We start from the raw sequence: 21378 nt of genomic DNA on the forward strand, positions 1-21378 counted from the left end.
ATAAGCTTGGAATTCCTGAAAAGTACATGGAACACTGTTCTTTAGTGAATCAATTTAAGAAAAAACAAAAACAGAGCTGGAAAGAATTAAGAAACCAATAAGAAAACCACTTTTGTCTTAATTCGCCCAAGACTTTAGTCAGACTTTCTTTCTATCTTGTACAGCAGACCTTTAGTCCGATGTTAATCTAGCTTTTCTCTGTTTGTTTGAATTATGATTATTATTTATCGATACCTCAACCCAATCCTTCAGCCCCTCTTGAAGTCAGTCAGGTTTTTATGCTGATCATATCTGCTGCATTCAACATGCAAACTGAGGTTGGTCCAAATGTTTTGACTCATAATTGTACATGCAGTTGTTGTCCTTTTTTGCTGTAGAATGGCTCAGAAAGCAGAAAGAGCACCCTCCGCAGACAGGTACAGTTACAGCATTGTTCTATCCCTAGAATACTCATTTGCATTTGTAGTATAACACAGACATTAATTAAGACAAAACCACTTTTACTGGTGTTAGAAGCTCCTCTGTTATCAAGGCCAATGTGTGAAGACGTACAACTTATGAGTACAAAGCACAAAACGTGTCCCACTGTAGAATGGAAAGTGTAATTTAGTTTAATGAGACATATTAAAACACGATGTTTTCTGCCAGCTGTTAGAGTGAGAGAATTCCAAAAAATATCCAAGATCCTCTGAGGTCTGATGTTGAATTAGCTTTTGATAACGAATGACTGAGATCTGCATGTACCTTAATTTTCTACAGTGCCTTAACTGATGGAGCTGCTCATAAATTCATCCAAAAAACACCGCAAAAAAACAAGAGCAAACAATCCAGTGAGGAGGCCATGAACAAAATGTACACCAACCTTCTTAACAGTGTGTTTGGACAGGTACACACACACACACACACACACACACTTACACACACCTACCTACACCTACATACTATAAACCACTTTCATAAAATGCATCTTTCCAACAAACCAGTGGTGGCTGCAGTAAAGGCAGATTAACTTTCTATTATGATTAATGTCCCTGATTTAAAAAAAAATGTGTGTGTGTGTGAGTGTGTGTTTATGCAACAACGTGTAAACAGAGAGAGTTCATCTGTAATCCCTCTCAGAGGTCTGTAATAAAATCTCATTAGCGGCGCTTAATGTCTCTGCTAATTACACTCAAAGAGAATTACGTCAGAACATGCAGCGTTTGGCTCATGACTTGATTGCAGGCGTCTAAAGCCCATGTGTTTTTTCCCATGTGTTTTATCCCATGTGTTTTTTCCCATGTGTTTTTTCCCATGTGTTTTATCCCATGTGTTTTATCCCATGTGTTTTATCCCATGTGTTTTTTCCCATGTGTTTTATCCCATGTGTTTTTTCCCATGTGTTTTATCCCATGTGTTTTATCCCATGTGTTTTTTCCCATGTGTTTTATCCCATGTGTTTTATCCCATGTGTTTTTTCCCATGTGTTTTATCCCATGTGTTTTATCCCATGTGTTTTTTCCCATGTGTTTTTTCCCATGTGTTTTATCCCATGTGTTTTTTCCCATGTGTTTTATCCCATGTGTTTTTTCCCATGTGTTTTATCCCATGTGTTTTATCCCATGTGTTTTTTCCCATGTGTTTTTTCCCATGTGTTTTATCCCATGTGTTTTTTCCCATGTGTTTTATCCCATGTGTTTTTTCCCATGTGTTTTTTCCCATGTGTTTTATCCCATGTGTTTTTTCCCATGTGTTTTATCCCATGTGTTTTTTCCCATGTGTTTTTTCCCATGTGTATATTATGTGTTTTTTCCCATGTGTTTTATCCCATGTGTTTTTTCCCATGTGTTTTTTCCCATGTGTTTTTTTCCATGTGTTTTTTCGATTCAGATTAGCAGTGGTTTCCTTTTTGCTACCCTCCCACAATCCCATTTTTATCAAACCCTAGCTGACGTCTAGACTTCTGGCATCTGCAGTTCTTTCTGGGATCTTTTGTAACTTTCTGAATGATGTGTCACTAAGTTAACTCCAACATAGACTCACTTCAGTTCTTTTGGAGTTATTAAATCTTACTGTGAGTCCTGCAGCCTTAGAAGTGGTGTTCCTGTAGAAACTTTAGGGTAACTACTTGACACACAGAGTAGGATTCAAGTCTGGCTGTTATGAATGAGCTAAACTGGCTAGCCAAGTAAATTGGCTGAAATGGATAATTAAAAAACCAGGTTGTTATTTTTTCACCCTTCATAAATATGTAACACTATTTCCTCGGCTGCTCCCGTTAGGGGTCGCCGGCGGATCGTGATCCACATTATTGATTTGGCTCAGTTTTTACGCCGGATGCCCTTCCTGACACGACCCTCCCTATTGATCCGGGCTTGGGACCGGCACTACGATGCACTTATTCATGCATCCTTGCGGCCGGGTACCTATAGGACAATTCAGTGTCTCCAATTAGCCTGGCTGCATGTTTTTGGACTGTGGGAGGTAACCGGAGCACCCGGAGGAAACCCACGCGGACACGGGGAGAACATGCAAACTCCGCACAGAAAGGACCTGGACCGCCCCACCTTGGGATCGAACCCAGGACAGTGCTACCCACTTAGCCACCGTGCCGCCCATGAATATGTAACATGTAACTGCAATAAATTAATAATAATAAATGAATTATGACACTGTTAAACTCATGTTTAGAGACAACAATGACTTTTATTTGTTCATTTTGTCATTAGGAGAGAGAATTATCTCAACCTGAATTAGATGGTGAGTACCTCATACACACCAGTGAACATTATAAATTAATTTATTAGTTTTTATCATTAACACCTTTATAAGCATTGTAGTTTCTCTTGAAACAAAAATTCTGCAGTAGCTATAAGACTCTTATGCCAAACACAGAGGATTTCTGCAATGTGGGACTAATAAATTATTGGAAACAAACTTCAGTTTGTTGGGTTAAAAACATAAAACAATTTATTAATACATAATGTAAAAGAGATATAATGTTACTGAACTTGGTCGCATGGCCTCCATATTTCCTCTTGCTCTTGCAACCCATGACGTTAGTCTAGTCTCATTTTAAATGCATGTAGCCACAAAATGCATATTTTCTTTTACCAGTGGCGGATTCCTACAGGCAGCTTTAACTCATACAGAACATCAAGCCATGTTCTCTGTATTTTCCAATATTCAGTCATTCATAACTACACTTTTAAGGACAGTGTTTTAGGGTCAATCCACCCAGGAGCACCAGGCTCAAGGCACAAGTCCATTAGGGCAACACACATACACTCCATTTACTCACATGCATTCATTATCTTAGGGGTGATTTAAAGTAGCCAATCCACGTACTGTATGTATTTAAAAGTGAGGGGAAACCAAAGTACCAGAAATAAACCTGAAATAATATACAGGTGTACATGCCAAGCTACTCACAGAAAGGACGAATGTTGTGTTGCTATGTGGCCCCTACTCTATAAGTTGTGTCACCATGCTGTCTATATATATGTTTCACATGTACCTGTATATATTCTTGAGCATTATCAAACTACAATAAAATAAAAAAATTGGTTTTGAGCCTTCAGCATTGCTCTATGTATTTCTCATGTATTGCTTATGAAGGTCTAATGTGTTAAAGTGTTTCTTGGTTGTATTATCGTACAGAGCTAGCGGAGGCCTTTAAAGAGTTCGACTATGATCAGGACGGGTATCTAAATTACAAAGACCTTGCAGAATGTATGAGGTCGATGGGTTACATGCCCACTGAGATGGAGCTACTGGAAATCATCCAGCAGATTAAAATGAGGTGTGAGTGTCCAGCTGTTTTGCATTTTTACTTCCTTTTTCTGTTCGTGTAGACCAGCACGTGACTGTCGTGTGTCTGTTTGGGTGTTAACGTAACGAAATGTGTTCTGCTCATCCTACAGTGGGTGGATTGATGGATTTTGACGATTTCTGCGAGTTGATGGGACCAAGGATGATGGTGGAGACCGCTCACATGTTGGGACTGAAAGAACTTCAGTGCTCCTTTAAACAGGCGAGTTGCGACTTTAACACGCACTTCCTCGGGTGGTGCTTCGATTTTGCATTCGCCAAAAGCTCTGTGGAGTTTAAGGACGTGATCAGGCGTCACCACAGCTGATCTGGTTTGCATACCAGACCTGGCACAGTTTTCACGCTGGATGCCCTTCCTGACCCAACTCTCCTATTTCTATCCAGGTTTGGGTGCGGCATTGAAAGCACACTGACAAGTGCGCCTCCCAATGGCTAGGCTGTTCCAGCCATTCCTTACTAGACACAAGATGATCATGTCCATGCAGATGCCCGACCGGCCGACGGCACCACCAAGATTTTATTGCTGCACCATTCGAGTGCCCTCAAGAAATTCTTCTTTTATTGTAAAACTTTCTGCCTAAAATGATACTGCAGGAATTATTTGGGGTTGGCCACCATTTGACATAATTTAAGTGGATATTAAACAAGCATGTTTCCCTTAATTTACTGGGGGAAAACAGAGAAATGTAAGATAATTTCACCACTATACATTTTTTCCCCTTTTTCTCCCACTTTAGCGCATCCAATTTCTACCCGTCAATCATCCTCTAATGCTGGTCCCTGCTCCTGATTGGGGAGGACGAGGCTGCTCCACGCCCCCTCCGACATGTGCACAGCAATCGAACATCTTATCACCCACACTTGACGAGTGCAGTGCAGTACAGCGCTGTGTACGGAGAGCCACACCATCTACCGCACTCCCCATCCGGCTTAATCCCGCCCCTTATCTGAACAACAGGCCAATCGTTGTTCATGTGGCCGCTCAGCCTCAGCCGGATACGATGTATTCGAGATCTCAGCTCTGGTGAACAGCGTATGCTTTACCGCTGCGCCACCTGAGCGGCCAACACTATATTTTTGTAGTTTTTATACCAACTTTTGTTTAAGCTGTTGGGGAAACTGTTGACCGCTGGATGAAATATTTTCTTAGATAAAGATTGAATAAATGAATTAATAGTCAATAGTTTCTCACCTTGTGTTAGTTTGATACAGACGGTGATGGTAAAATAACCTTGGATGAGTTGAAAGAGGCAGTTAAGACGTTACTGGGTGAAAAGCTAAAGAAAGGAGAGTTGGAGGAAATTCTAAAGGAGATGGACCTCAATGGAGACGGCACTGTGGATTTTAATGGTAACCGGCCCCAACACACAATACTTACAAAGGTACAGGCTATAATCTGTGATTAAAATTGTCAAAGGCTTTTGACTATAGACAGGATGAGTCCACAGCGCATAATTTGAACCGAGTTGCTTAACACTTTAAAGTTGACCTGATTAACATTAATCTGGAGTCTTTTTGGAACAAATAAAGAATAGATGCCAATTTTTGTTCATTCTGATTATTTAAAACGCCAGTATTTCACTCACTTGCATATAAAAGTGATGCTGCATTTTTGAAACTGCATTTTTGTTGTTTATCTTGCAGAGTTTGTTATGATGCTGTCGGTGCAGTAGCTCTCACAGAACCTCTACACTACCTACACAAGATGTGTATTCGGCTTGCTCAACAGTGGTTTTTGGTCTGTTGGTCCTGGATTCTTTAAAGTTGCTTTGAGACGATGTCTATTGTAAAAAGCGCTATATAAATAAAATTGACATGACTTGACTTGACACAAATCCTGATTCTGTGTTGCGAGATCACAGTTTGTTTTGTTTTTCCTGATGATAAATTTGTGTCCTTTTCCTGTGCATGAAAGACGTCCATAAAGTCGGTTTCCTCCCACAGTCCAAAGACATGCAAGTGAGGTGAATTGTAGGTGCAACATTGTTCATGACTGTGTTTGATATAACCGTGTGAACTGATGAATCTTGTGTAATAAGTAACTAACGTTCCTGTCATGAATGTAACCAAAGAGTGTAAAACATGACATTAAAATCCTAATAAACAAACAAACAAATCCTACAAGTTCATGATCAGGAGTCCACATACATTTATTAGTACAGACACTCTTCAAACATAAATAAATGTCATAAACGAGGTTTTTTACAAATGAGATTTGAGCTGGCATGTTCAAACACCATTACTTTTGTCCAAATAGATTAGGTACCTAATTAAACTTTCTAAGCACCAGAGTGAAACTAACACACACACACACACACACACACACACACACACACACACACACACACACACACACACACACACACACACTTTGAACTTTGAATTAACAGATCATGTAAGGGCACTTAAGGTTAGGGTTAAGGTACTGGACTAGTAAGCAGAAGGTTGCTGGTTCAAACCCCACCACTGCCAGGTTGCCACTGTTGGCCCCTTGAGCAAGGCCCTTAACCCTCAATTGCTTGTATAATGTACTGTATAATGTAAGTCGCTTGGGATAAGAGCGTCAGCTAAATGCTGAAAATGTAAATGTAAAGTACCTGACTCTTAGCGACATTTACATTTTAAATCGGACGGCACTAGAGATTCAATTACACAGGACTTGTTCAGAGGTGCATCTGAGGGCAAACTGAAACAAGAGACGCCAGTTTCAAAAAGCTACACAGCAACAACTTAAATGATCTGATGATGAAAAACATTAAATAAAAACACAACCTAAAATCACAACAAATGAGTGATAAGACTCGCTATGTCCTCGGCTGCTCCCGTTAGGGGTCGCCGGTGGATCGTGATCCGCATTTTTGATTTGGCTCAGTTTTTACACTGGATGCCCTTCCTGACACGACCCTCCCTATTTATCCGGGCTTGGGACCGGCACTACAATGCACTGGTTTATGCATCCTAGTGGCCAGGTACCTATAGGACTATTCAGTGTCTCCAATTAACCTGGTTGCATGTTTTTGTACTGTGGAAGGAAACCGACGCAGACACGGGGAGAACATGTAAACTCCACACAGAAAGGACCCAGACCTCCCCACCTGGGGATCGAACCCAGGACCTTCTCGCTGTGAGGAGACAGCGCTACCCACTTAGCCACCGTGCTGCCCAAATGAGTGATAAGACTAATATTATCACTAATATTGATTTTATTGCACATGCAGTATTTATTCGACATGAACCAAAATGCTGTGAGATACAAACTGATAGTTCTCACATTTTTAGCAAATATCTAGATCATTTTCAAATTGTAAAATACATTTTAAACTTTAATATACTGATGCAATATATCTAACTCAGCTGTAAAAGTATGTAAAATCAACCCCGTATAGTTACTTACATTCATTTTATTGAAAATCAAAAAGCTTGTGGGTAGAATGAGAATCCAACGGGTACAATATTTACCACACGATGACAATAATGGGGGGTAATGAAGTGTCTTTTACAGTCTACAGTAAAAAAAGAACAGTTGCTGACTGCTGTTAAATACACGCCTCTTACAAGTGTAAAGTTTTACGTTAACTGCAAAATCAAAACTATATAGAAAGCATAATATTGCACTTAAATTAATGCAACCAAAGTAAGTTCATTACAATTTAAAAGCAAGGTCATACAGTAGTGTATAAATGTATTCCCCTATTTTATATAGCCTATTACAATAAATTATTTTAAATGAATAAACTAAACGTAGTATTACAATGCAAAACCTGCAGTGTTTCTATTCTGATGATCTGTAAAGAATAAAGGAGTTAAACTTCCTCCACAGAGACTCAAAGACTAACATTAAATTACAGAAAGTGTTTGTTTGAAGCTGATTATTAGTTCTCAGCTGTGCTCCCAACCTACAGGGTACAAACACAGACCTGATTGGCTGTGTCTAATGGGTCGGTGGGATCTTCTTAAAGATGTTTCCATCTGAGTCGGCTCTCCATCTTATTGTGATGTTCTGCCACATGCCGTGTTCCTCCAGCTTCTGGCTGAGCTAAACAATTCAATAAAAATGATTGTTTCTACAAATAAAATTATTAATAAATAAATAAAAAATATGGATTAATAAAAATAAAATATGTTATTTAATTGCTAAGAATATCTACTTCACATATGAAACCCAAAAAATACCAGAATACACACTATATGGGCAAAACTATTAGCATCATAGAAATTAGTGGTGAAAGCTCATTCACATTAGAGGAAAAATACATCATCAAGTAAAGCTGTGTCTTTTGGGTCCTTGGTTTTGGTGCACTTTGGATTGACTCACCATGGCCAAAATGGACGACTGCACAGCTGGATCAAACACGCTCTGATCAGACCACAACTGCAGCTTCACTATTTGTATCTTTACTGGTGGAACTGTGTGAGGCAAAACACAAACAGAGGATTTAGCTGAATTTGTAAATTTTTTAATCTATTATAGTCCCCGTCAATCCCCAGTCACGACAAAAGCAACGTTAATGGCAAATTTCTAGCGTGAATGGGCCTTCAAGTGGCCATTCATGACGCCATGAATGTCTTTAGTTGTCTAAAAGTTATCTAGTGAGGTCAAAGCTGCTGTTCAAGTATTTTACCAATAGTAGTAAATATAAAACTTACAGACATGGCAAAAGAAGTAGTGTAGATTCGAGCATCTTTCTTCATTGAGTAGTCCATTCCAAATACTCCCACAGGCCTCATCACCATAATAATTATCGGGCTGTCCAGGGTACCATGTCAGCAATGAAGCTTTGGTGTCATCCACCCACTTCCAAGTGTCCCTGTACAGACCAAACCAAGAACGACCCTGGAATGATGCTATCTGAGCTAAGATGCTGTTTTCGGTTTCATCCATTGAAGAGGCCAAATCTGTGTGAAACGTTCGGCAGAAAATCTGAGCAGCAGTCCATGGCAAGTAAGGAAAAGGGATTCCAACAAATCTGTCAGTTCCACTTAACAAACCTGTAGGAAGCAACGAGTAGGAAACAGGTTTGTACCTCTTAGACATTTTAAGAGCGCTTTAAAGAGATAAAGGTGTAAAAATTGTACAACACTCACCATTGTAGCATATAAAAGGTTTTAATTCTGTGCATGTACCATCCTTCCAGGTTCCTCCTGAACCCACTGATGCACATGCTTCCATTGCTAGCCAGTTATCAGGTTCCCCTGTTTCCCACTTCCTTAGAGTTATGTCACTCAAGAGAACGTCATTATAAGAAAACCTCCATGTGTTAACATCATTATACAGTCCAATCCAGATAGGTTCTGTTATACCTTCAAGTGCAGCTGTTCCCCCGAGCTTTACCAAGCTGCTGTAGGTCTTCACTGTAGCCAGGTCATAATAATTCTGCCTGCAGTAGCTTATAGCATCTGACCAGGTCAAGCTCTGCTTGATGAGTTTCACACGAGAGACTCCCCCTCGTGATAGGTTCAACTGGATGATTTCTGGAGATTAAATATTTAATAAAATGCAGAAAATGTAAATGTAATAAAATGCAAATGTTAACAGCGATTTTACAGCTGTTATTGTAAATAGGATATCTATCATTATAAAACCTTATGGAGAACAAAACTCTATTAGAGGTTTGAGTTCTCTCACAAGATCAGTGGAGGTTTAATGAGAATCTGCTCGGTCAGAAATGTAAGAAACATAAACACTGAAAATCTGGTGGTGTAAAAGTTATATAATGTCATTTTACTTTGTGGTATGGTCACCTCATAAGTCACCAGTGAATATAACTAGGTCTAGTTAAATGGGACTAGTTAAATGGGACTAGTTTTACTGCATTATTAAAAAAAATTAAAACAGTGAAATAAAATAAAACTGTGAAATAAAATAAATAAAATAAAACAGTGAAATAAAATAAAACAGTGAAATAAAATAAATAAATAAATAAAACAGTGAAATAAAATAAATGAATAAAATAAATCAGTAAAATAAAATAAATAAATAAAATAAAACAGTGAAATAAAATAAATAAATAAAATAAAACATTGAAATAAAATAAATAAATAAAATAAAACAGTGAAATAAAATAAATAAATAAATAAAATAAAACAGTGAAATAAAATAAATAAATAAAATAAAACAGTGGTCTCTTTGCCGTGTCAGGAGAAAAACACAATTTGTTTGGATGCTCATGTCTTCTCCAAAAGCCACTAACAAAAGGTCTGAAATGAATCAGAAACTGCTGAATCATGAGAGACACTACACACAGGATCAGACGAGCTTTGGTTCCTTACAACACAAACAATTATTTTTTAACACTGTTGAGAAGGAAGCAGCAAAATTAGGAAACACTTGACATTCAACTTCAGATTTTTCCAAACAATAATCAAACTTCTGTTCTACCCCTTTGGGGCTAATATAGCCTTCAGCTCTCTTGGGGAGGGCTTTGCACAAGATTTTGGAGTGTGTCTGTGTAAATCTGTGCCCATTCAGTAAACAATGAATTTACAAAGGCAGAGATGTTGGACGAGAGCTCGATAACTAGAAGGAGCATTTAAATACTTTAGGTCATATAGTGTTATGTAGTGGCTATGTTATATCTAAACCTTCTAGAATAGATGGGTGCTTAAACACATATCATGATACATTCTTGTTTCAGAATAAATAAATAAAAAGTTTGGAAATGAGTTCTTACCAGTCAGACACACGAGAAGAAGAAGATTCAGCTTCATGAGGGAATTTAAGGAAAAAGTCAATTTACCTAAAAATTCATAAGAGTCTTACAACATTTGAAACTGCATTAGGTAATATATAAACTGATGCTTTCTTACAGAGTTTTCTTGCTTATCTCTTTTACATATTAAGTATTACATACACAGTATTCCAAATTCCAAAAATGGCACAGTACGTAAACTGTAAATAACAAGAAAAAGCAGCTTCTCTTTTACAGATATTTATCTGAAAACAGCAAAAAAGGAGTTACATTTACATTTACATTTGCAGCAATTAGCAGACACTCTTATCCAGAGCGACGTACAGAAGTGCTTCCGTACTAAACATTACCTTACTCTAGTTTAAGTAAACACCAGTCCAAGAACACAAATCTGTTAAAACCTGTTAGATCCAAAGCCAAAGTGCTTTTAAAGAAATGAAAAAAGGTGAGTAGTAAAAAGGTGAGTTGTTTGGGAGATAATTATAAATACCTGTTCTGAAACCTGTTGTGAGTACATTGGTAGTTCAGCACTTTACGAAAAGTTTAAACACATGATTTCACCATTTTTTAAATATTTCGGCAAACCCTTGCTCTGTGTGTATGTGTGTGTGTGTGTGTGTGTGTGTTGGGGGGGAGGTGGAGCCATTGCCTGGTGGCGAGCATTATGCAACACAAGATAAACAAAACAAAAACAATTTGCAAGCATAGATGGATAAAGGCTCACCACTTTGTCAAACTACCACAAGCAATTTGATTTAAATGACCTAGTAAAGAAAGGAAACGTTTGTTGTGTCAGACATTACCAGCTCTGTACAGCGTGTTAATAATAAATTAGTGTATGTATAAAGTTTCACCTCCTTAATACACATTAACTTTATATTTTTGCTTCTTAGCATGAACATTTCATGTCTAGTAAAGTAAGATGTCAAAAAAAAATACCAAACAAAACCTGAACCTTTTTTAATGTTTTTAAAACATTTGCATTAGTAAGATTAGAGAAATAAACTTGCTATAATAAGCTATAATTTATTATTATAAATGGACTGAACAGTTTTTTGAGCAGTGTATTAAATACTGCTGTCTTTGTTTAGGCGTGAGACAATGAAACTTTTCCATGTCGTGTAGGGTGGGGCGACGCGTCGACTTAATCGATTATGAAAATACGTCGATTTGCAAAAACGTGCATCGATGCGTCGCAAAGATGGCCACTCACACATGAGCATCTAAAGTTTAGGAGTGTTTTTCACAAAGATACAACAATGTGCTGCTCTGTAAACTTCACAAAGTGAAGATGGTTTATTACAGCAGTACGACTTTTATGCACTGAATTTAAAGCACAAGCATCCTGCAGCGCATTTTCAACACATCAGCAAAACATGCCGGTAGGTTTGTTTACATTTAATTCTTCACCCCAGCGTTATATATTAGGGTTATTAACACATGTAGTAACGTAGCTAACGTTAGTAGTAGTCGCTGTTAGTAGTTGATTCTCTGTCTTCATCGCCCTATGTTAGTAAAATACATTGACCAATTAAAGTAATTTCTGCATCGTTGCTGTAGCAGTAACGTAATGTAGCATCGGGCGTTCTGTAAGATTGTTTTTCACCCGTTTTATATTTTTCTGTTTAATGTCGCGTTGGAGGAAGAGAAAAGTTTAAACAAACATTACAGTCTGTCGCTACAGCCTGCAAATCGGTTTATTTATTTCTTAGCACTTCATCGATGATGACCGCAACTACATATTACATCAGAATGAAGTAATTCCCAGTTATAACCATTTAAGTTTGAAGTCTAGTTTTTAAGTAGAAAATTAATTCTATATTTCAGGTAAAGAGACAGTCACTGTCACAGCAATTTAAATTTGAGGCCTAGTCTTTTTCTGATGAGATATCTGACAACACAGTAGTAATGATCACTATCACTGTAATTCTGATCTGCTTTATGTTTCTCTTTAAGGGTCAAGCTAAGACATGTGGAGGACTTTTGAAACAAGCTGGAATATGCAAAGACATCATTCCTGTTGTACTGAACATTTGTATATGTATATATGACAAATTAAGGTGTTCTATATTCCTTTACTTGAATTTTACAAGCTCTTCCTTTAATATTATGATAAAAAAAATAATCGTTAGGTGCAGCCCTAATGTTGTGTACAGAACCCAAAACTTCAATTCTTACTAAATTATGCACAAACACCTTAAATTCAACACTACCAGTCAAAAGTTTGAACATACTTTTGCTTGATTTAAAGCATTTTAGTCCCATTTTGCTGTAATACAAGCACTCTTCATAGCCAAAAACACCAACAATTAACTAAGAAATAGTTTTTAAACCAATTGCATTTATACTACTTGAGGAATAATAATCTTGAATTAAAATAAAAAAGGATTGAGACAATTAATGAAGTCTCCAAACACCTAATAAGCTCTGTAAGTAAACAATTCTTTGAATTTTGGACTGATACTACAGAAAAAAAACCTTCAATAGAATAATTAATATGAAAACATACCTGAGGTGTAAAAATCTGTTAGAAGGTTAAAGATTGTGTCGCACCTCTGTACACAATGGATGTATCTGCTGAATTCAGCTCATGCTAAATGTACTATGCAAACCACCTATAATTGAGAATAATTTTCATTTCTGATTTCCATTTTCAAACAAATTGGAAAGATTTAACATGTAAATGAATTGTTCTGATACGTGGAATTTATTTACAGTGACGTGAAAGAAAATGGAATGTGTTTAGTTTTAACCATCACCAGATTTTTACAGGGGTGATATGAGTTTGGTTTTGTGCATATTTATGGATATTACAGTCAAATCAATAAGTCGCAAAGTTACACGTTTATCTTCAGAGCAAGTACCTGTGTACCTTTTACGCCGGCTGCATATATAACGTGTGAAGAAATCATAATATTATTGCTGTCTAAAGGTAATATCATGAAAATACCGACATGAACATTTCAGTTAATAGTTTACATTTATTAAACATAAATAAACCTAATAAAGCAAATACATCTGCTGAGCACTTAGTATTGGATACACCTACTGCACCTGTACATTATTTGATTATTTTCTAAGCTACACCTACCACACAGATAAACTTTGTGAGTATCCATTTGCTGACTGTAGCCCATCAGTTTCTGTGTAAATTCAGTCACTTTGTCACCAGAATAACACAGTACAGATTCATTTCCATGTTAATGTCATCGACGTGCTGAGGATGTCCCACAACATGTTCCTTTTGATTGATAAACATGGTTCAGGAGGGTGACCAGGTGTATTGAGCAAGATCAGTCAGTAAATGAATATCCACAAATAAAATCAGGGAGTGTAAATTTATCAAAGGAACACCTACTAAAGCGCTCATTGAGAGTATAATAGTGTTATTTCTATACTTAAAGGTTTGCCATTTATTTTTATTTTGTAAACAGGAGTTCATCATTAATATGGCAGCCTTTAGTTAAATGTTCATCATAAACCTAACAATATGTTCTTACAATTCACATGTAAGGTAATATAATACTTTCCAAACATCAACAAATGTCATCAACGGGGTTATTAACAATGGGATTTGAGCTGGCATGTTCAAACACTCCACTGTTGTGTGCCAGCATTTGAGACTGCTGTGCCACCCAAGCACCAGAGAAACTTTATAATAATGTGCGTGTTTTTTTAGTAGGATGTCCAGCAAGCGTATGGCCTTTAAAACAGATCATGCAAAGTACCTGGCTTTTAGCGACATTTGCATTTTAAATCAGATGGCACTAGAGATTAAATTACAAAGGAGTTGTTCTGAGGGCAAACTGAAACAAGAGACTGAAAACACCAGAGTTTTAAATAGCTTTTTATAAAATAGTTTAAATAGCAACTTCTTATAGTATCTATAATTGTAACTGCTACAATCTGTTCTGTTCAGGCTGCTTATATAGTGAAAGTCTACCATGGAATATGAACTTACTCATGTACTCATTTAACATTAAATGTAAAAGAAATCATGTAACCATCACAACAAAAGCTTTAAAAACGATAGTTCTCACATCTTTGCAAATATCTAGATTACGCTTGTGGGTAAGATGGGAATGCAACAGGTACAATATTTACCACACAATGACATGGGTACTAGGTATAACTAGATGTTATCCAAAACCACCACAAAAGGGACTTTCATGAATTTGGGAAAGGGGGTAATGAATTGTCTTCTACAATGTTTTACAGTCAGATAAATAGAAAAGTTGCAGAAATCCTTGAAATACACACCTCTTACAAGTGTCAAGTTTTACAATAACTGTATAAAAGCAAAATCTAAACTATATAAAATGCATAATATTGCACTTAAATTAATGCAAAGTAAGTACGTTCATTAAAATTCAGTAAGGTCATGCAGTAGTGTAAAATTAATTCCCCCATTTCCAATTGCCTATAAATTCCCTGAGGGGATCAATAAAGTCTTAACTAATCTACTTATCACAATAAATAATTCCAAATCATTAAACTAAACATGGCATTATATCAAGAAGTGTTTTTTTCCGTCAATCTTTAAGGAAGAATAAAGCTAAAAGACTAACATTAAATTACAGAAAGTGTTTGTGGACACAGACTTGATTGGCTGTGTCTAATGGGTTGGTGGTCGGTGGGATTTTCTTAAAGATGTTTCCGTCTGAGTCGGCTCTCCATTTTATTGTGACATTCTGCAACAAGCCGTGTTCCTCCAGCTTCTGTCTGAGCTGAAGAACAAAACCAGATTTCATTTTAATTCAATAAAATTGAAAAATTATTTGTCATTAAAAATAAAACATGTTATTTATTTGCTAAAAATCTTATTTTGATATATATTAGTTTGGATTGACTTACCATGGCCAAAATAAACGACTGCACAGCTGGATCAAACACGCTCTGATCAGACTTTACCTGCAGCTTCATTATTTGTATCTTTACTGGTGGAACTATAAAAAACACAAAGAGAAGATTTAGCATTTAGCATCGTCTAGTAAACCTGATTAATCAAATTTTTTCTGGTGACAGCCAGAAATGTTCTCACCAAGGACGGATTAAGGATAGTCTGGGCCCCTGGGCAAAGAGTTGCCCAGGGCCCAAAGGCACCCCCCCCCTCCAAAAACATAAATTAATTAATACATTAAACAACCTGTCAATAACTAACCCTAACACAAGAATCTATTTTATATAAGTTTCTTTCTACTCTTCTTTCTTGCAAAGTCATCCACTAATTCATCAAAATTAAGCTGTCCGACCAAATCTGATTCAATGGCCAGAAGTGACAGTGAGTTCAGGCGGTTTTGGCGCATCCTAATCCTGAATGAAATATGAAATATGGTAGCTTGCCTGGCAATTTGTAGGTCCCTAGAAAGTCAAGGAGCCATGGTAAACGACTTCTATGGAAGTCAAGGGCCCCATAGCAGGGGCCCTCGTGATCAAGGGCCCTCTAATGGTATGCCCTGCTCGTCTCTAGGGCCCCCTGGTAGAGGCTCTCATAACCAGGGCCCTTTAAAAATATGCCCCCCTCTTTCCTAGGACCCCTAATAGCCAGAAGTCGAAGTCAGAGCAGTGCCACAACGCCTCATCCATTTTCATAAGGGGCCCAAAAGCATGGCTAGGGCCCCCAAAAGCATGGCTAGGGCCCAAAAGCATGGCTAGGGCCCCCAAGAGGCCCTGGGGTCAAAGTCCCTAATAGTCAGAGGATCCTTAAAATGGAGGGCCCTCAGAAATAAAAATATATTGTATCATAAATGTTGATAGGCATCGCAAAATGTTTTGGGCCAGGGCCCCCCCGGGGCCCCCTGACCTCAAGGGCCCTTGGGCGCTGGCCCCACTGGCCCGGTCAGTAATCCAGCCATGGTTCTCACCCAGTGAACAGGGACAATTGTGATGCATTGCGCTCCATGGGAAGTAATGTAGTCACACTGATACTAATCCAGTGCTAATAGAGTTTTAGATTAAACTTTTTCTAAATCAGAGACCCAGACCAAGTCATAACAGTGATCATCGCAAATGATTGGTTCTTGAGGCGACCAATCAGAACATGGGGTGGGGTTATTTATTTGTTTAACAACACTTAACAGAATTTAATCAGTGTGTAGATTGTACTGTTTTACTGTCAAAAGAAGTAATATTAGGTTAGATTCTGTAAATCTTTTAATGATATTTACACTGTAGATGGTGCTCTTGAAGATTTCCAAACTGTTCTGAATTTTCAGTGAAACACTTTTTAGTGAGTCATGTTACACATTCTTAGTTTTAAACTCCCCTGACACAACTTTGTGAAATGTATTAATCTAAAAATAAGTGAATATTTAAAAAATAAGTGTAAAAAATCTGTTATTTAAAATCTGTACATATTGCTTCGTGCTTCCTCTCTGCCTATGCCGATCCCTGCTCTGACCGAGGAGATCGAAACTAACCCACGCCCCCTCCGACACCTGGGCAGCAGCCGCATGCATCTTATCACCCACACATTGTTGAGTGTTGTGCCACCTAGCGTTGTGTATGGAGAGACACTCCCTAAGAGCACTCTTTCCTCATCTCTGTGTAGGCACCTCTAATCAGCCAGCAGAGGTCATAATTGCACCAGTCATGAGAGAGAAACCCATATCTGGCTTAGTCCCGCCCACCTGAACAACCGGTCAATCGTTGTTCACGTGGCTGCTCATCCTTCAGCCAGCAAGGCAGAGTTGAGATTCGATGTGTTTTTATCGCTGCGTCACCTGAGCGGCCGTGTAAACAAATTTTAAATTTAATGGCTGCAACACTTGAAAAAGTTGGCAGAAAGCGAGACAAGAATAGCACAAACATGCATTCGTCCCAACATTTAACAATTTAGTTTTGTCTTGTTTTTATTTAAGCAGGGCATTGTGAATTTACACTGTACTGCTTTTTGATTTTATATGATCATTTTACATTCTTCTAATTATTCTATTATAATTCATTTCTTTTGTTTTTTTCTCATGAATAATGATTAAGCTAGCAAATCATATCCGATTCCTTTCTACAAACTAGTTTAATGTGGTTTAATGTGAACCTGGTTTGTTTGTTTATTAGGATTTTAACGTCATGTTTTACACTTTGGTTACATTCATGACAGGAGCAGTAGTTACTCGATACACAAGATTCATCAGTTCACAAGGTTATATCGAACACAGTCTTGGACAATTTTGGATCTTCAATTCACCTCACTTGCATGTCTTTGGACTGTGGGAGGAAACCGGCATTGATATGGATATTTTCATACTAGGGGACATTTTAAAATAAAAAAGAAAAGGTCAGAAACATCTGCAGGTACTGGAAAGACGTTTACAAAAAAATCACTAATAGTAAATACAGTGTATCACAAAAGTGAGTACACCCCTCACATTTCTGCAAATATTTCAATATATCTTTTCATGGGACAACACTATAGACATGAAACTTGGATATAACTTAGAGTAGTCAGTGTACAACTTGTATAGCAGTGTAGATTTACTGTCTTCTGAAAATAACTCAACACACAGCCATTAATGTCTAAATAGCTGGCAACATAAGTGAGTACACCCCACAGTGAACATGTCCAAATTGTGCCCAAAGTGTCAATATTTTGTGTGACCACCATTATTATCCAGCACTGCCTTAACCCTCCTGGGCATGGAATTCACCAGAGCTGCACAGGTTGCTACTGGAATCCTCTTCCACTCCTCCATGATGACATCACGGAGCTGGTGGATGTTAGACACCTTGAACTCCTCCACCTTCCACTTGAGGATGCGCCACAGGTTCTCAATTGGGTTTAGTCCATCACCTTTACCTTCAGCTTCCTCAGCAAGGCAGTTGTCATCTTGGAGGTTGTGTTTGGGGTCGTTATCCTGTTGGAAAACTGCCATGAGGCCCAGTTTTCGAAGGGAGGGGATCATGCTCTGTTTCAGAATGTCACAGTACATGTTGGAATTCATGTTTCCCTCAATGAACTGCAGCTCCCCAGTGCCAGCAACACTCATGCAGCCCAAGACCATGATGCTACCACCACCATGCTTGACTGTAGGCAAGATACAGTTGTCTTGGTACTTCTCACCAGGGCGCCACCACACATGCTGGACACCATCTGAGCCAAACAAGTTTATCTTGGTCTCGTCAGACCACAGGGCATTCCAGTAATCCATGTTCTTGGACTGCTTGTCTTCAGCAAACTGTTTGCGGGCTTTCTTGTGCGTCAGCTTCCTTCTGGGATGACGACCATGCAGACCGAGTTGATGCAGTGTGCGGCGTATGGTCTGAGCACTGACAGGCTGACCTCCCACGTCTTCAACCTCTGCAGCAATGCTGGCAGCACTCATGTGTCTATTTTTTAAAGCCAACCTCTGGATATGACGCCGAACACGTGGACTCAACTTCTTTGGTCGACCCTGGCGAAGCCTGTTCCGAGTGGAACCTGTCCTGGAAAACCGCTGTATGACCTTGGCCACCATGCTGTAGCTCAGTTTCAGGGTGTTAGCAATCTTCTTATAGCCCAGGCCATCTTTGTGGAGAGCAACAATTCTATTTCTCACATCCTCAGAGAGTTCTTTGCCATGAGGTGCCATGTTGAATGTCCAGTGGCCAGTATGAGAGAATTGTACCCAAAACACCAAATTTAACAGCCCTGCTCCCCATTTACACCTGGGACCTTGACACATGACACCAGGGAGGGACAACGACACATTTGGGCACAATTTGGACATGTTCACTGTGGGGTGTACTCACTTATGTTGCCAGCTATTTAGACATTAATGGCTGTGTGTTGAGTTATTTTCAGAAGACAGTAAATCTACACTGCTATACAAGCTGTACACTGACTACTCTAAGTTATATCCAAGTTTCATGTCTATAGTGTTGTCCCATGAAAAGATATAATGAAATATTTGCAGAAATGTGAGGGGTGTACTCACTTTTGTGATACACTGTATTTAACAAAACTTACAGACATGGCAAAAGAAGTAGTGTAGATTCGAGCATCTTTCTTCATTGAGTAGTCCACTCCAAATACTCCCACAGGCCTCATCACCATAATAATTATCGGGCTGTCCAGGGTACCATGTCAGCAATGAAGCTTTGGTGTCATCCACCCACTTCCAAGTGTCCCTGTACAGACCAAACCAAGAGCGACCCTGGAATTATGCTATCTGAGATAAGATGCTGTTTTCGGTTTCATCCATTGAAGAGGCCAAATCTGTGTGAAACGTTCGGCAGAAAATCTGAGCAGCAGTCCATGGCAAGTAAGGAAAAGGGATTCCAACAAACCTGCCAGTTCCACTCAACAAACCTGTAGGAAGCAACGAGTAGGAAACAGGTTTGTACCTCTTAGACATTTTAAGAGCGCTTTATAGAGATAAAGGTAAATATTTACTCACCATTGTAGCATATAAAAGGTTTTAATTCTGTGCATGGATAATCTTCCCAGGTTCCTCCTGAAACTATTGTACCACAGGCTTCGTTTGCATGGCAGTTATTAGGTTCTACTGTTCCCCACTTCTTTATAGTCATGTTAGCCTCATTATAAGAAAACCGCCATGAGTTAACATCATTATATAGTCCAATCCAGATAGGTTCTGTTATACCTTCAAGTGCAGCTGTTCCCCCGAGCTTTACCAAGCTGCTGTAGGTCTTCACTGTAGCCAGGTCGTAATAATTCTGCCTGCAGTAGCTTATAGCATCTGACCAGGTCAAGCTCTGCTTGATGAGTTTCACACGAGAGACTCCTACTTGTGATAGGTTCAACTGGATGATTTCTGGAGATTAAATATTTAATAAAATGCAAATGTTAACAGCGATTTTACAGCTGTTATTGTAAATAGGATATCTATCATTATAAAACCTTATTGAGAACAAAACTCTATTAGAGGTTTGAGTTCTCTCACAAGATCAGTGGAGGTTTAATGAGAATCTGCTCGGTCAGAAATGTAAGAAACATAAACACTGAAAATCTACTGGTGTAAAATTTATATAATGTCATTTTACTTTGTGGTATGGCCACCTCATTAACCATCAGTGAATATAACTAACTAAATAGGACTAGGTAAATAGGACTAGTTAAGTAGGACTAGTTTTTTTCTCTCCCTTTCAGCGCATCCAATTGTTCAATTTGCATCGTGCTTTCTTTCTGTCTATGCCGAACCCTGCCCTAACCGAGGAGATTGAAGCTAACCCATATCCCCTCCGACATATGAGCAGCAAGCCAGATGCATTTTGCCACCCGCACATTGGCGCCACCCAGCGTTGCATGCGAAGAGACACACCCTAAGAGCACTCTTCCTCATCCCTGTGCAGGCGCCTCTGACAGAGAGAGACCCATATTCCGGTTCTTTGTCCCGCCCCCCAACTGAGCAACCGGCCAATCGTTGCTCATACAGCCGCCCAGCTTCAAACCAGCTTTCGATACCATGTATCTGGAATCCAGCTCTGGTTGCAGCGTGTGTTTTTTACCGCTGCGCCACCTGAGAGGTGAAGTAGGACTAGTTCAACTGCACTCATGACAAAAATACAAAAATGGTCTCTTTGCCGTGTCAGGAGGAAAACACAAACTAACTTTACTGAGAGAAAATTTGTTTGGATGGGCATGTGATCTCCAAGAGCCACTAACGAAAAGGTCTAAAATGAATTGGAAACTGCTGAAACGCAGGAGACACTGCACACAGGGTCAAACAGTTTTACATAGTTTTTGGCTTAGAGAACAGCATGCAAAGAGAAGCCCTCTAAAAGTAAAAATATGTAAAATATCTTATTCACAACAAAATTCTGACCCTTTGCACTTCATGTTGGGGTCAGATGCACCATGTTTGCTTTAACTAGCATTGTTAAGTAAAAGGCACATGACGAAAAACATGTACTGATGAAAAACATGTATCACACATCACCT

At 38.6% G+C, this 21378-nt stretch overlaps 2 protein-coding genes across 4 annotated transcripts; one reads left to right on the forward strand and one right to left on the reverse strand.

Annotated features, from left to right (window-relative positions):
* The first annotated feature begins 338 nt into the window (after nucleotides 1–338).
* si:cabz01076231.1 (calcium-binding protein 2) lies at nucleotides 339–5634 on the forward strand. 2 transcript variants are annotated; one of them, XM_063008698.1, is made up of 7 exons: nucleotides 339–416; nucleotides 760–886; nucleotides 2709–2739; nucleotides 3640–3783; nucleotides 3903–4012; nucleotides 5013–5192; nucleotides 5455–5634. In XM_063008698.1, the coding sequence occupies exons 1-7, from the start codon at nucleotides 379–381 to the stop codon at nucleotides 5464–5466; spliced, it is 642 nt and encodes a 213-aa protein (XP_062864768.1). In that variant the 5' UTR covers nucleotides 339–378; the 3' UTR covers nucleotides 5467–5634. The 2 variants fall into 2 exon arrangements, with proteins under 2 accessions (XP_062864768.1, XP_062864769.1); XM_063008699.1 differs by having other exon boundaries at nucleotides 5013–5160.
* A 1561-nt stretch (nucleotides 5635–7195) lies between these two features.
* LOC134326513 (putative C-type lectin domain family 20 member A) lies at nucleotides 7196–11062 on the reverse strand. Of its 2 annotated transcripts, none has more exons than XM_063008692.1 (6): nucleotides 10990–11062; nucleotides 10482–10547; nucleotides 8896–9282; nucleotides 8458–8799; nucleotides 8126–8217; nucleotides 7196–7846 (listed from the first exon to the last, which is right to left on the reverse strand). In XM_063008692.1, exons 2-6 carry the CDS (start codon nucleotides 10516–10518, stop codon nucleotides 7742–7744), a joined length of 963 nt encoding a protein of 320 aa, XP_062864762.1. In that variant the 5' UTR covers nucleotides 10519–10547; nucleotides 10990–11062; the 3' UTR covers nucleotides 7196–7741. The 2 variants fall into 2 exon arrangements, with proteins under 2 accessions (XP_062864762.1, XP_062864761.1); XM_063008691.1 differs by having other exon boundaries at nucleotides 10482–10512; nucleotides 10990–11044.
* Nucleotides 11063–21378: the final 10316 nt, after the last annotated feature.

Source organism: Trichomycterus rosablanca, chromosome 14 (assembly GCF_030014385.1).
Source record: "Trichomycterus rosablanca isolate fTriRos1 chromosome 14, fTriRos1.hap1, whole genome shotgun sequence".
NCBI classification, from domain to species: domain Eukaryota; kingdom Metazoa; phylum Chordata; class Actinopteri; order Siluriformes; family Trichomycteridae; genus Trichomycterus; species Trichomycterus rosablanca.

What these genes read in the sequence shown, in the direction of transcription:
- si:cabz01076231.1 (XM_063008698.1), top strand. Translation starts at nt 379, where the DNA reads ATGGCTCAGAAAGCAGAAAGAGCACCCTCCGCAGACAG. An exon ending in ATCTCAACCTGAATTAGATG is followed by an intron (nt 2,740 to 3,639) that starts GTGAGTACCTCA and finishes ATTATCGTACAG; the next exon opens with AGCTAGCGGAGGCCTTTAAA. An exon ending in CCAGCAGATTAAAATGAGGT is followed by an intron (nt 3,784 to 3,902) that starts GTGAGTGTCCAG and finishes CTCATCCTACAG; the next exon opens with TGGGTGGATTGATGGATTTT.
- LOC134326513 (XM_063008691.1), bottom strand. Translation starts at nt 11,016, where the DNA reads ATGTACTCACAACAGGTTTCAGAACAG. An exon ending in ACCTTTTATATGCTACAATG is followed by an intron (nt 8,800 to 8,895) that starts GTGAGTGTTGTA and finishes TGCTTCCTACAG; the next exon opens with GTTTGTTAAGTGGAACTGAC. An exon ending in AGTCGTCCATTTTGGCCATG is followed by an intron (nt 7,847 to 8,125) that starts GTGAGTCAATCC and finishes TGAATTGTTTAG; the next exon opens with CTCAGCCAGAAGCTGGAGGA.